Source organism: Nannobrachium achirus, assembly GCF_963921795.1.
Source record: "Nannobrachium achirus genome assembly, chromosome: 1".
Taxonomy (NCBI): Eukaryota; Metazoa; Chordata; class Actinopteri; order Myctophiformes; family Myctophidae; genus Nannobrachium; species Nannobrachium achirus.
Window position 1 is genome coordinate 1,713,551 of NC_137810.1, and position 15,371 is coordinate 1,728,921.

The following is a 15,371-nucleotide window of genomic DNA, read 5'->3' on the forward strand; positions in this document are numbered from 1 at the left end:
GACCTGCACGCGCGGGTGATCTGAAAACTAATGCAGGATCAGGTCTGATTTCACCCCTGGTTCTTACTCACCGGCAGGGTGGTCTTCTTTGATCTGGTCACGTTGGAGAGAGGCTGCAGACAGACAGACAGACAGACAGACACAGTCAAGTTAACAGTTTTACTGCCAGATGTTATTATTTATTTATTGGGTCTGGCGACAGCAAAAAGCAGCTTACCTTTGCGACGTTATAGAAAAAGAACTATTCATTTTTTTTTACATTTTTTTTTACTCATTTCCCGCGATCCCCGTCGAAACCGTTGATTTCCCGCTGTACCACGCTGCGATGCCCGTCGTTCCCGGAAATTTAATTAGCTTTAATCATTATGAAACAATTAAAAGTATGATCGCTGTATATAGCCGTTTCGGAGTCTTAGGCCCGCCCCTTAACTGTATCCTGACGTATTTCCGGTTCTGACCGGATCTAGGTTTCCGTATCCTGTCCAAGGCCCAATCGTAGCTTCCGTCCCATCTGTTTACATTGTAAACAGAGGAAGGAGCATCACGTTCATTTCATCGTCTTTTTTCACGCGTTTTTTTTTTAAAATTTGATAGCTTTTCGATTCTTGTGCCCGCCTGGCATATGATCTGCGCACATATTATCGTCTGCTATGTGCGCGAACGTGTCCACATGTTACCATAGCGCACAACTGGCCGTTTCCAATGTTTTCTTATGTAACACCGGCGGCTACAGCAGGGGTAACAGCCTGGCAACGGATTTGTCTATTCCAATGGATTTTTTTTTTTATTCGAAAGCTGTCGTCTTGTCTACCGGTCTACTACATGAGTCGCGCACAGATCATGCACTATGCTAGACGTGCCCACGTTAAAAGGTAAGGACAATTTGGCAGCTGCTTACTACAGCTATGTTTAAAATGGCAGCAAAATTGTTAATTATTACATATTATGTACTTTGACCATACTGGCAGCAGAGGGCAGCCTCATGCAATAATTAATTTGAATTTGGCCACTCGGTTGCCATCCATTCAGACCACTGAATCGCATCAGAGCAACAGATCCACAGATAAAAGCCAGGAAGTGATTTGGTACTCCATTGATTTTAACGTGTAGCGTTACGGGAGATGTTTTTACTGTACACACCCGCGCGACCCCTCATCAGCTTACGGACATCAAACAAGGTAAAAGAACGAGCGTTCCTATTGGCTTTGAGCAGCGTTCAGAATTGGGGCGAACAGGAACGTCCGTAGCAGTAAAAGAGTTATTAGGGCATTAACGTCTTGTCATTTTTGCATGTCGACTCGACTCGAGTAAAAGGTTGAGTTGTAGTGGACTTTATCGTTTGAAGAAGTCATCGCATCACACACGACCCCCCAATTATTATTTAAAGGACCAGGTCACCTCTGGGACAACCAGATCTAATTGTATTGTTGTGTGGACACGATCAACACAATCCTGAATTCTTTTTTGTGTTCAATCTGTGTTTTTAGATATTTTAGTATTTCAGCCGATTTCAGCATGCTACAACTAGTCATATGATGCAAAATGCATCATTTGACCAGTTGTAGCATGCTGAAATACTAACATATCTAAAAACACAGATTGAACACAAAAAATTATTCATGATTGTGTTGATCGTGTCCCACACAACAATAAAATGACATCTGGTTGTCCCAGAGGTGACCTGGTCCTTTAAGGATGGCAAATTAAACATTGTCCAAATTATCAAATATATAGAGGCAGCAATTGTGAAAATAGCCGATCTACATGCTCACAACGGCGTTGTGAGCATGTAGATCGGCTATTTTCACAATAGAATTTTCATTTTTTTCCCAACTTTGACTTTTTCTGGTGGGAGTCGACTGTAATGAAGTCGACTGAGTCGACTTGTTGACTTTTTCGTTAATGCCCTAGAAGTTAATACAATAGTAAATGTCAGAATAATTTGCCATATTGATATTTTAAAGCAGGGGTCTTCAACGTTTTCAGGCCAAGGACCCCTTACTGTAGTTGAGAGAGAGATGAAGCAGGGACCCCTTAGTTGAGAGAGAGAGATGAATTGTGTGTGTGTGTGTGTGTGTGTGTGTGTGTGTGTGTGTGTGCATACCCTAGGTGTGGTACACAGACTCTGCACGGTGAAGGTCACTGGACTGACAGCAGATTTAATGGCCTGAACAGCTTCTTCATGACTGGCTGCTTGGAGATCTACTCCTGATACCTGGACACACACACACACACACACACACACACACACACACACACACACACACACACACACACACACACACACACACACACACACACACACACACACACACACACACACACACACACACACACCATTGCAGTAACATGTATTGATTGATTGATTGATTGCATTTAAGCGCAAGGTAGTGATGAGACGATATGAAAATGTCATTATCGCGATAATCAAAATCCATTATCCTGGGGCAGAACATGTGCCGAAAAATTGCAGTTCTACAAGCTCACAACACGTTGCAACAACGCGTCACAACGCGTCACAGCGCCACGTTGTGAGCTTGTAGATCTGCTATTTTCACAATAGAACCATGTTATACCAAATGTAATGTAGCACTGTAATATTGGATGAACGTAATTCCGTCCTTGACAATAAGCAACCATACTGTTTGAATGCTGTACAGACGCACACATGGAGCAAAAATTATGATAGAAAATAAATAAAAAATACAAGGTTTGTGTTTGTGTGTGTGTGTGTGTGTGTGTGTGTGTGTGTGTGTGTGTGTGTGTGTTAGGGTTGCAACAGTATGAGATTTTTAACACCGAAAATATCGTCCGTGTCAACACCGCGGTTATCGGTAACACCGTTTCAACCACCATTGCGTGTCTTGTCGTCTTGTGAGCACTCAGTAGATGCCAATGCTACCTCAAGCTACAACAACAACAACCATCCAACCATATTCAAAATTCAGCTTTGTAAAAAAGCAACAACACTGTTAAGGCCCTCTTACATCTAACAACTTTGAAAAGATTTCTCAGTCGTAATAAAGTCGAGGCGCGCTCCCGTGATTTGGTCGTTATTCAATCGTTAAATGTTCCAACTCGATTAAAAATTCAGCTTTGTAAAAAAGCAACAACACTGTTAGTGTTACAACAGCCCTGCGTTTTCTTGTTTGGCTAATTGTTGTCTTTCCGCCTATGACGCGCTGTGACATTATAAAGCCACAACTAGTCTCCTGGAACGTGCCCTGCGAGTGGGGAGAAGACATCATGCAGTCTGATGGGCTGTGCCTCGCCCCGTGGATGATCCGTTGATTCTGAATCTGTTCTCCACACTCCCACACAAGGAACAGCTCCCAGCCTCCCGCGATTGAGATACCGAATCCCATCGTTCATTTAAAAGAGCTGTTCAAAAGAGCGGAATCGTTGGCGAACGTCTCTACTGCGCTCCTCGGGGGCAGAGCAGAGCAGCTAACCCTATTTAAAGTTATACCATGTAACTTTTTTTATAAAACAAATCTTAAAATTGTCCTAACTGTTAAATCGCTAAAGTTTTAGAACACCCACTCCGTTAAATTCAGCTTCTAAAGCCTTCTCTTTATATGTTTTCTATGAGCCGTGAGGGGGGTAGAATTTCGCGGCAAAATGACTAATCTGCATCATCTGTATACGTTGTGTATACGTTGGCCAATCACATCGCAGATCATACACACATGATACACTACCGGCCAATTACAGTGCATCTTGCGTCTTTTCAGGAAATAGCTTGCTTCAACAGCTTTGTTTACGCTGGTCTAGAAGTCTAGCATGTAACTCCCCAACCGCTGCTCGTAGAAGGACACGAAAGACCTCTATAGATGCGTCTCAGCGAGGCGAGGCGGACGCGGTGGTCTGAAGGCCTGGTCCGCAACGAAAAACGGCCGAAAAAGCAGACGCGACCGCGGTTTGCTATACTGCTACAGACCACTAGTTGAGCAACTTACACAGTATAGCTTTAACAGTGTTATCGGTGTGCAAGTAAAGTAACACCGGTAACACCGAGTACCGTTGCAACCCTAGTGCGTGCATGTGTGTGTGTGTGTGTGTGTGTGTGTGTGTGTGTGTGTGTGTACCTCCAGTATCTTGTCTCCAGTCTTCAGGTTGTGAGTGTAGGGTATAGGGTATAGGGTAGGGTTAGGGTACCTCCAGTATCTTGTCTCCAGTCTTCAGGTTGTGAGTGTGTAGGGTATAGGGTATAGGGTATAGGGTAGGGTTAGGGTACCTCCAGTATCTTGTCCCCAGTCTTCAGGTTGTGTGTAGGGTTAGGGTATAGGGTATAGGGTATAGGGTATAGGGTAGGGTTAGGGTACCTCCAGTATCTTGTCCCCAGTCTTCAGGTTGTGAGTGTGTAGGGTATAGGGTATAGGGTATAGGGTATAGGGTAGGGTTAAGGTACCTCCAGTATCTTGTCCCCAGTCTTCAGGTTGTGAGTGTGTAGGGTATAGGGTATAGGGTATAGGGTATAGGGTAGGGTTAGGGTACCTCCAGTATCTTGTCTCCAGTCTTCAGGTTGTGAGTGTGTAGGGTATAGGGTATAGGGTATAGGGTATAGGGTATAGGGTAGGGTTAGGGTACCTCCAGTATCTTGTCTCCAGTCTTCAGGTTGTGAGTGGCGGCTGCAGGGCTTCCTGGCAGGACGTGTTTGATGAAGATGCCTTTAAGCTCCTCCCCGTTGCGGAGGCGCTTGATCACATGCTGCCCCCCCACGATGCTGAGGCCCAGAGACTGACCGGAGCACACACACACCTCCACCCTGCACACGCACACGCACACACACACGCACACGCGCACACACACACACACACACACACACACACACACACACACAAATAATGTTAGAGAGGCAGGGGCTGACATTTCTAAAAAAAGGGTCTTTTGGTGGAAATATCGAAAATAGCCGACCTCCAAGCTCACAACGTGTCGCAAACGCGACGCGTTGTGAGCTTGGAGGTCGGCTATTTTTCGATGCTTGATACCACACTGAACTAAGCATAATCAAGTGAATACTGGAGATGTGGCGTAACGGCATGGATTTGTACACAGAGAGGGCAATTCTTTCAACATAAGATGCTGCATTCAAGTTCAGGAGAGTTTGGACAAGGCAATTCTCTTGAATGCTGCCTTCAGGTATGGCATGGAAAGAGAGCATTTACATTTCTTTCACCATAGTAAAAACTGCATTCATGGTCTGGAGAGGACACTTTTTTACAGACAGATAAAAGGGCAGGGGCCTATGTCTATGTGTCTACTGTCTATGTCTATGTATATACCGATGTCTATGTGTGCACGTGCCTGTGCACGTGCTCACACACACACACGCACGCATGCAGTCCTAAGAAATCCCAGTTGTGGAACACGTTGAAAAAGCTGCTGAAAGTTTGGCTCCCATGTTGTTACTAACATATTTGTTAAACACAAAGACTTGAAAACATTTCTGTTGCAATTAGTTTGAGATTAATCCATAGGGGTGCATCCCCCCATTCTGACATCCCCCCATTCCGACACTAACCCTATACCTAACCCCAACCTCTATGGAAGTGCCGCCAATCAAACAATTAGAAGTCAATGTCGGAATGGAGAGCGGCCGCCAATCCATAGAATGACTAGAGGTGACGTCATCAAGAAAGGTTTTTTCTTTTCCGGGTAAAAGAAGCCGTGGTCGATGGATTTTTTCAATTCGAATTTGCACAGCGTGGACACGGCCGTGGCTTCAGCGGCTAAACAATGGCGCAAGGTATCTTCTTTTATCTTTATCCAACAGTTTTCAGACAGAGACGACTGCGTCCGTCAGTTACTATCAAAATCTCCACCGGCAGTATGTCAGTCTGTCTGTCCGTCACGTCACACTATTCCCCAACTCATATCTCTGCCACCGTTGCCCCGATCCATGCCAAACCTTGCACACACACTCCTTGGCTGCCAAACCACAACCCCTCATTCATCACATGGCCCTCTTCTAGCGCCACCATGAGGCTGAATCTTGCAAAACACATTTGGACACTGCTCCTATAGATTTTGCCCTAAAATCACACAAAGCGGTACACAGTATCTCTACAGTCATGTCATCAACATGGATCTGAACCCATTTCCCATATTTCCTCCTGATTGGCTACCGTTGCCTTCTAAAGTCTGTGTATGCGACCTGACGGTCGCTTATCTCCCGATTAGGGAGTCTTACTGGTTTGCATTGTCTTATTGTGTTTCCAGTTGTAAACCCTGGCCTGTGCTCTCTCTCACGCCTGGGACTGATGCAACGTCTAAAGGTCACTGCTAGAAGCTCTTCAGAGAGTTGAACTCAGGGCTTTGAGAAGCCTCAAATTCATGCCAGTCCACTTCCTTACAAACAGTCCGGTTGCGGGTGTTAGCCATCTCAGTTTCTTTCCTGTCTCTATGCCCAAATATGGAGGATTGATGTCATAGCACTGACATAGTTCTAGCAAACTAATCTTAAACTAATAAATATCAAATGATTGTTGTTTTCTGAGTGGTGCTAACCACTCCTACATCTGGCTTTGTGTGCATGTATGTCCGTCCTGCAAAGCTGACCGTTGGCCAAGCTTCACAGGATGTTTAATGAAATTAACCCATAAAAGGCACCACTCACTTCACACTGGGTGTGATATTTTGGGCAAATGGCCAATCAGATGGAATAAAATCATTAGCTATCCTACAATATCCGACGTAACCATGCGATGACATCACAACGTCATCATCACAAACATGTAATTGTTCTTTAAAATGAATCGTCAGATACACTAAACATCAGTTAGCGACTAGTAGTACCGAGGAAACCGACCTGCCTTCATCCTGACAAGTTCATCTGTAAATTAGTTGTCAACACTCATTGACGGTGGTTCTGCTGTGTGAAATGTTTCACTGGACGACACATCTGGAAGGAGAACAGAGGAAGAACCAGGCTGCTGTGGTGGTCGGACACCAGATGATCTACTGCTTTGGAGGAGACAGAAACCTGACCACCAGGATGGAAGTACATGTCTTCAACACAGTGTCTTTATGCTGGAGGAAGTTGACCCCCGTGACACCTGGAGGAGGAAAACTTGAATCTGAGGTTCCCTCCCTGCGTGAATGCCACACAGCTGTGCTGATAGAATATATTGTTTACATCTGGGGAGGGTATCCTTACTGCGATGTGCTTTATGCCTTTGATGTTGACACCAACATATGGTTTAAACCTTGTGTTTCTGGGACTGTTCCAGAGGGGAGGTACAACCACTCAGCCTGTGTCTTGGGGAAGGTCATGTTTATTCATGGAGGATGGACCGGGACTAAATACACTAATGACATCTACAAGTTGGACACCATCACTATGGTCTGGTCTTTAATGAACACCAGAGGAACTCCACCTCTTGCTACATGTCGTCACTCTGCCACCATCATCGGGACAAAGATGTTTTTATTTGGAGGCTGGAGGGGGAGTCAGGACTACAACACCATCAGAGTGTTTGACACAGAGACCAACTGCTGGATGAACACACCTTCTACACAGCTTATTCCTGGAGGACGTGAGAATCATTCAGCCTTTACCTACAATGGAGAGCTGTACATATTTGGTGGCTATAAGTGCTACCAGTACGTAAATGATCTGTGGAAATTCAATCCAAAGACCTTCTGCTGGAAGAAGGTTGAGCCTAAGGGGAAAGGACGGCTCCGACATCTGAGATGTGCTGTTGCATGATGGGAGATCGTATCATCCTCTTTGGAGGAGTCAACACACCTGATGACCTGTATGCCTTAGACTTGAGTCCTAGCCTGAAGACGTTATGTAAGCTAGCAGTTATTCAGTACGGTCTGGAGCAGTCTGGACTCCCACACAACATCAGGTGGGAACTGGCAGCCATGACTACCAACGTCGACTGAAACAATAACAGTACTCTTAGAACACACACAAACTCAACAAGTACAGTGAGCCCACTAAAACAAGTAAGATGGTGAATGAAATATTTCGAAATGGATGAATGAATGACTGGAGATCAAAGCCTGCAGAACCGAGGGAGTAGTCAGACCGAATTACTATCACGGAAGAGGATGTAAGGAAAGTGTTTCAGTGTACTAACTCGAGGAAAGCTAATTGGCCGGACGAGTGCAGTGCTTTTCTCCTCAAAAATGTTGCATCTGAGTTGGCTCCAGTGTGGCAACCAATATTTCAAACCTCTGTGGACACACAAACAATTCCTCTGCCTTGGAAAACATCATACATAAAACCACTGCCCAAAATCCAATGTCCAAAAGAACATAAGGATTATAGACCCATAGCTCTCACTTCAGTGATTATGAAATCACTTGAAAGAATACTCTTGCACCAAAAGACAAATTCAACCCCTGCCAGTTTGCATACAAGAAAAGGTTGCGGTACAGAGGATGGGGTTGTCACACTGGTCCACTTAATTGCAAAACACCTAGATCAGTCTAATAAGAATCATGCAAGGGTGCTGTTCTTAGACTTTTCTTCAGCTTTCAACACAATACAGTCTGATATACTAGTGTCAAAGATGGTGCAGTTGGAACTGAATCCATACTTAATACACTGGTCTGCTGCCTTTCTCACCAACAGGGTACAGAGGGTGAAAGTGAACAGAACCCTCTCCTCAGCAGTAACTACTAATGTTGAGGCCCCCCAAGGTTGTGTAAGCTCAGCTATACTTTTCACCCTTCATACTGACAGCTGTCGTACTGAGGAATGTCTTTCTGAATGTCGTACTGACGAACCAGACCAACACATTCTAAAGTACTCTGATGATACAGTTTTAATTTCACTCTTAGATAGTTCCAGTGATCCTGGACTGCACCAACTCAGAGTAAATTAGGTGGTTGAATAGAGTGATAACAACGCTCTCATCATTAACACAAAAAAGACAGAAGAGATTGTTTTTGGTGCACCACCAGATACACACAGATCTCCCATTACTATTCATGGTTAACAGATCAACCAGGTATGTTCGTATACATACCTCGGAGTAGTAATAGACCATCTTTTGTCATGGAAAGATCAGTTTGAATCTGTGTGTAAGAAAACAAAGCAAAAAATCTACTTCCTTCGCCGTTTAAGATCATTTGGTGCTAGTAGACAGATTCTTCTTATGTTTTTCACGTCTGTCATTATGAGTGTTCTTCAGTACTGTAGTACCACCTGGTATGGATGCTTGTCTGCAGCCCTAAAGTCACAACTGCTGCAACAACTGAACATTTGTTCAAAGATAGTTGGACAACCACTTCAGAGGCTATATACGATTACGTATGATAACAGCATTCTAAGGTTGGCAAGAAATATTACCTCTAATAGTAGCCATGTGTTGCATAGAGAATATAGAAATATTACCTCTAACAGTAGCCATGTGTTGCATAGAGAATATAGGTTGCTGCCTTCAGGAAGGAGATACGGTGTTCCTGCAAATAATAAGGTCAGACTAAAAAGGTCCTTTGTCCATCAGTCCACTTTAAGGCTTAATCAGGAGTTTGGCCAAAGGTAGGCTTGGCGGTGGACCCTGCTCTTGTCTATATTATCCTTATGTATGTAAACCTGTCCTGTTCTTGTTACCTGTGTTAAATGTTTGTATATATGTTATGTTTTCACATACATGGCTGCTGTGTCGCAAGACAAATTTCAGTGTGAACTGACAATAAAGTAGTATCATTATCATATCATTATCAAGCACAATGGACATGGTGGCCGATCATAGGTACTGCAGCGGAACATCATCTCAAAATATGTTGTTCCAGGGACCCCCGGAACCAAATATTTGAGTTACAGATGTTCGCTTTTAAAAAGATATGTTCAAAGATTTGCAAAAAAATATATACCAGACCAGGATAATCCATTCCATTGCTAGGCTGGTTTGCAAAAGATCGAGGGAGAAAACTAATTTCTTAGATAACCACAGTTTTTGGCCATCAACAACATTGACTCGGATGTGGATCAAAATCTCCAGTTATGGAAACAGGCCTAGCCTGGCCTAGCAGTAACCGGATATGGTGTTCAGAGGCGGGACAAGAGCCAGGACTCCATTCAACTAAGTAGGCCTTTATAGATTTAAACTGAAGTGATGCATTCAACATATTATCAAAGTATTCTGAGGCTCCCCTGGACGTGCATCACAGCACCCTAGGGTGCCACGACACCCACTGTGAGAACCCTGCTCTAAAGGTCACTGCTAGAAGCTCTTCAGAGAGTTGAGCTCAGGGCTTTGAGACGCCTCACATTCATGCCAGTCCACTTCCTCACAAACAGTCCGGTTCCGGGTGTTAGCCGTCTGTGTTTCTTTCTTTCTTTACACCCAAATATGGAGGACTGATGTCATAGCACTGATATAGTTCTAGCAAACAAATCTTAAACTAATAAATATCAAATGATTGTTGTTTTCTGAGCGGTGCTAACCGCTCCTACATCTGGCTTTGTGTGCATGTATGTCCCTCCTGCAAAGCTGGCCGTTGGCCAAGCTTCACAGGACGTTTAATGAAATGAACCCATAAGGCACCACTCACTTCAAACTGGGTGTGATTTTTTTTCTTTGCAAATTGCCAATCAGATGTAATCAAATCATAAGCTATCCTACACTATCGGACATAACCATGCAATGACATCACAACGTCATCATCACAACCATGTCATTGTTCTTTAAAATGAATCGTCCGATACACTAAACATCAGTTAGTGACTAGTAGTACCGAGGAAACCGACCTGCCTTCATCCTGACAAGTTCATCTGTAAATTAGTTGTCAACACTCATTGACGGTGGTTCTGCTGTGTGAAATGTTTCACTGGACAATACATCTGGAAGGAGAACAGAGGAAGAACCAGGCTGCTGTGGTGGTCGGACACCAGATGATCTACTGCTTTGGAGGAGACAGAAAGCTGACCACCAGGATGGAAGTACATGTCTTCAACACAGTGTCTTTATGCTGTTGGAAGTTGACCCCCGTGACTCCTGGAGGAGGAAAACTTGACTCTGAGGTTCCCTCCGTGCGTGAAGACCACAGAGCTGTGCTGATAGAATATATTGTTTACATCTGGGGAGGGTATCCTTACTGCAATGTGCTTCATGCCTTTGATGTCGACGATGATAGATGGTTCAAACCTAGTGTCTCTGGGAATGTTCCAGAGGAGAGTAGGGGACACTCAGCGTGTGTCTTGGGGAAGGTCATGTTTATTCATGGAGGATGGACCGGGACTGGAATCACTAATGACATCTACAAGTTGGACACCACCACTATGGTCTGGTCTTTAATTAACACCAAAGGAACTCCACCTCCTGTTTCATCACATCACTCTGCCACCATCATCGGGACAAAGATGTTTGTATTTGGGGGCTGGTGGTGGAATCAGTACAACAACACCATCAGAGTGTTTGACACAGAGACCAACTGCTGGATGGACACACCTTCTACACAGCTTCTTCCAGAAGCACACAGGGATCATTCAGCCTTTACCTTCAATGGAGAGCTGTACATATTTGGTGGCTATAAATGCTACCAGTACGTAAATGAGCTGTGGAAATTCAATCCAAAAACCTTCTGCTGGAAGCAGGTTGAGCCCAAAGGGAAAGGACCGTCTCCGACATCTGAGTTGTGCTGTTGCATGATGGGGGATCGTATCTTCCTCTTTGGAGGAGACAACGCACCTGATGACCTGAATGTCTTAGACTTGAGTCCTAGCCTGAAGACGTTATGTAAGCTAGCAGTTATTCAGTACGGTTTGAAGCAGTCTGGACTCCCACACAACATCAGGTGGGAACTGGCAGCCAGGACTACCAACGTCGACTGAAACAATAACAGTACTCTTAAAATACACGGAAATATTCAACAAGTACAGTTAGCCCTCTAAAAGAAGTAAGACGGTGAATAAATGATGTAGATGATGAATGGATGAATGAATGACTGGAGACCAAAGCCTGCAGAACCGAGGGAGTAGTGAAGCACAATGGACATGGTGGCTGATCATAGGTACTGCAGCAGAACCCCATCTCAAAATATGTTGTTCCTGGGACCCCCCTGAAGCAAATATTTGAGTTACAGATGTTCGCTTTTAAAAATATATATCTAGAGATTTTCAAAAAATATTCACCAGACCAGGATAATCCATTCCATTGCTAGGCTGGTTTGCAAAACATCGAGGGAGAAAACGAGTTTCTCAGATAATGACACTTTTTGTCCGTCAACAACATTGACCCGGATGTGGATCAAAATCTCCAGTTATGGCAACAGGCCTAGCCTGGCCTAGCAGGAACCGGATATGGTGTTCAGAGGCGGGACAAGAGCCAGGACTCCATTCAACTAAGTAGGCCTTTATAGATTTAAACTGAAGTGATGCATTCAACATATTATCAAAGTATTCTGAGGCTTCCCTGGACGTGCATCACAGCACCCTAGGGTGCCACGACACCCACTGTGAGAACCCTGCTCTAAAGGTCACTGCTAGAAGCTCTTCAGAGAGTTGAGCTCAGGGCTTTGAGACGCCTCACATTCATGCCAGTCCACTTCCTCACAAACAGTCCGGTTCCGGGTGTTAGCCGTCTGTGTTTCTTTTTCTCTTTAAGCCCAAATATGGAGGACTGATGTCATAGCACTGATATAGTTCTAGCAAAGAAATCTTAAACTAATAAATATCAAATGATTGTTGTTTTCTGAGCGGTGCTAACCGCTCCTACATCTGGCTTTGTGTGCATTTAGGTCGTCCTGCAAAGATGGGCGTTGGCCAAGCTTCACAGGATGTTTAATGAAATAAAACCATAAAAGGCACCACTCACTTCACACTGGGTGTGATTTTTGGGCAAAAGGCAGATCAGATTGCATCAAATCATTAGCTATCCTACGATATCCGATATAACCATGCAATGACATAACAACGTCATCATCACAACCATGTCATTGTTCTTTAAAATGAATCGTCCGATACACTAAACATCAGTTAGTGACTAGTAGTACCGAGGAAACCGACCTGCCTTCATCCTGACAAGTTCATCTGTAAATTAGTTGTCAACACTCATTGACGGTGGTTCTGCTGTGTGAAATGTTTCACTGGACGACACATCTGGAAGGAGAACAGAGGAAGAACCAGGCTGCTGTGGTGGTCGGACACCAGATGATCTACTGCTTTGGAGGAGACAGAAACCTGACCACCAGGATGGAAGTACATGTCTTCAACACAGTGTCTTTATGCTGGAGGAAGTTGACCCCCGTGACACCTGGAGGAGGAAAACTTGACTCTGAGGTTCCCTCCGTGCGTGAAGACCACACAGCTGTGCTGATAGAATATATTGTTTACATCTGGGGAGGGTATCCTTACTGCGATGTGCTTTATGCCTTTGATGTCGACGATGATAGATGGTTCAAACCTAGTGTGTCTGGGAATGTTCCAGAGGGGAGGGGGAACCACTCAGCTTGTGTCTTGGGGAAGGTCATGTTTATTCATGGAGGATGGACCGGGACTAAATACACTAATGACATCTACAAGTTGGACACCACCACTATGGTCTGGTCTTTAATTAACACCAGAGGAACTCCACCTCCTGTTTCATCACGTCACTCTGCCACCATCATCGGGACAAAGATGTTTGTATTTGGGGGCTGGAGGTGGAGTCAGTACTACAACACCATCAGAGTGTTTGACACAGAGACCAACTGCTGGATGAACACACCTTCTACACAGCTTCTTCCAGAAGGATGTTGGGGTCATTCAGCCTTTACCTACAATGGAGAGCTGTATGTATATGGTGGCTATAAGTGCTACCAATACTTCAATGATCTGTGGAAATTCAGTCCAGAGACCTTCTGCTGGAAGCAGCTTGAGCCCAAGGGGAAAGGACCATCTCCGACATCTAAGCAGTGCTGTTGCATGATTGGGGATCGTATCATCCTCTTTGGAGGAGTCAAGACACCTGATGACCTGTATGTCTTAGACTTGAGTCCTAGCCTGAAGACGTTATGTAAGCTAGCAGTTATTCAGTACGGTCTGGAGCAGTCTGGACTCCCACACAACATCAGGTGGGAACTGGCAGCCATGACTACCAATGGCAACTGAAACAATAACAGTACTCTTAGAACACGCAAGAAAAAACTCAAAAAGTACAGCGATACCAGTAAAACAAGTAAGACGGTGAATAAATGATTTTGAGGATGGATGGATGGATGGATGGATGAATGAATGACTGGAGACCAAAGCCTGCAGAACTGAGGGAGTAGTGAAGCACAATGGACACGGTGGTTGATCATAGGTACTGCAGCTAAGCGGACCCCCATCTCAAAATATGTTGTTCCAGGGACCCCCCAGAAGCAAATATTAAATATTTGAATTACAGATGCACGCTTTTAAAAAGACATATTTAAATATTTTCTAAAAACAAAAATGTACCAGACCAGGATAATCCATTCCATTGCTAGGCTGGTTTACAAAACATCGAGGGAGAGAACTAGTTTCTTAGATAATGACACTTTTTGTCCGTCAACAACATTGACCCGGATGTGGATCAAATCTCCAGTTATGGAAACAGGCCTAGCCTGGCCTAGCAGTAACCGGATATGGTGTTCAGAGGCGGGACAAGAGCCAGGACTCCATTCAACTAAGTAGGCCTTTATAGATTTAAACTGAAGTGATGCATTCAACATATTATCAAAGTATTCTGAGGCTCCCCTGGACGTGCATCACAGCACCCTAGGGTGCCACGACACCCACTGTGAGAACCCTGCTCTAAAGGTCACTGCTAGAAGCTCTTCAGAGAGTTGAGCTCAGGGCTTTGAGACGCCTCACATTCATGCCAGTCCACTTCCTCACAAACAGTCCGGTTCCGGGTGTTAGCCGTCTGTGTTTCTTTCTCTGTTTTCGCCCAAATATGGAGGACTGATGTCATAGCTCTGATTTTAGCAAACAAATCTTAAACTAATAAATATCAAATGATTGTTGTTTTTTGAGCGGTGCTAGCCGCTCCCACATCTGGCTTTGTGTGCATGTATGTCCGTCCTGCAAAGCTGGCCGTTGGCCAAGCTTCACAGGACGTTTAATGAAATGAACCCATAAAAGACACCACTCACTTCACACTGGGTGTGATTTTTAGGGCAAATGGCTAATCAGGTTGCATAAAATCATTTGCTATCCTACAATATCCGACGTAAACATGCAATGACATCACAACGTCATCATCACAACCATGTCATTGTTCTTTAAAATGAATCGTCCGATACACTAAACATCAGTTAGCGACTAGTAGTACCGAGGAAACCAACCTGCCTTCATCCTGACAAGTTCATCTGTAAATTAGTTGTCAACACTCATTGACGGTGGTTCTGCTGTGTGAAATGTTTCACTGGACGACACATCTGGAAGGAGAACAGAGGAAGAACCAGGC

At 44.4% G+C, this 15,371-nt stretch overlaps 1 protein-coding gene across 1 annotated transcript in view; it reads right to left on the bottom strand.

Moving 5' to 3' along the window:
• Positions 1–15,371, bottom strand: part of patj (PATJ crumbs cell polarity complex component) — a gene marked incomplete at its 3' end in the record, with an annotated part of 204,503 nt that overhangs the window by 66,999 nt on the left and 122,133 nt on the right. The window contains exons 26-28 of the mRNA XM_080749893.1: positions 4,591–4,768; positions 2,105–2,215; positions 72–113 (exon numbers count right to left, since the gene is read on the bottom strand). Of these exons, the coding sequence (XP_080606019.1) occupies positions 72–113; positions 2,105–2,215; positions 4,591–4,768 (331 nt within the window). The remainder of the gene's footprint in view (positions 1–71; positions 114–2,104; positions 2,216–4,590; positions 4,769–15,371) is intronic.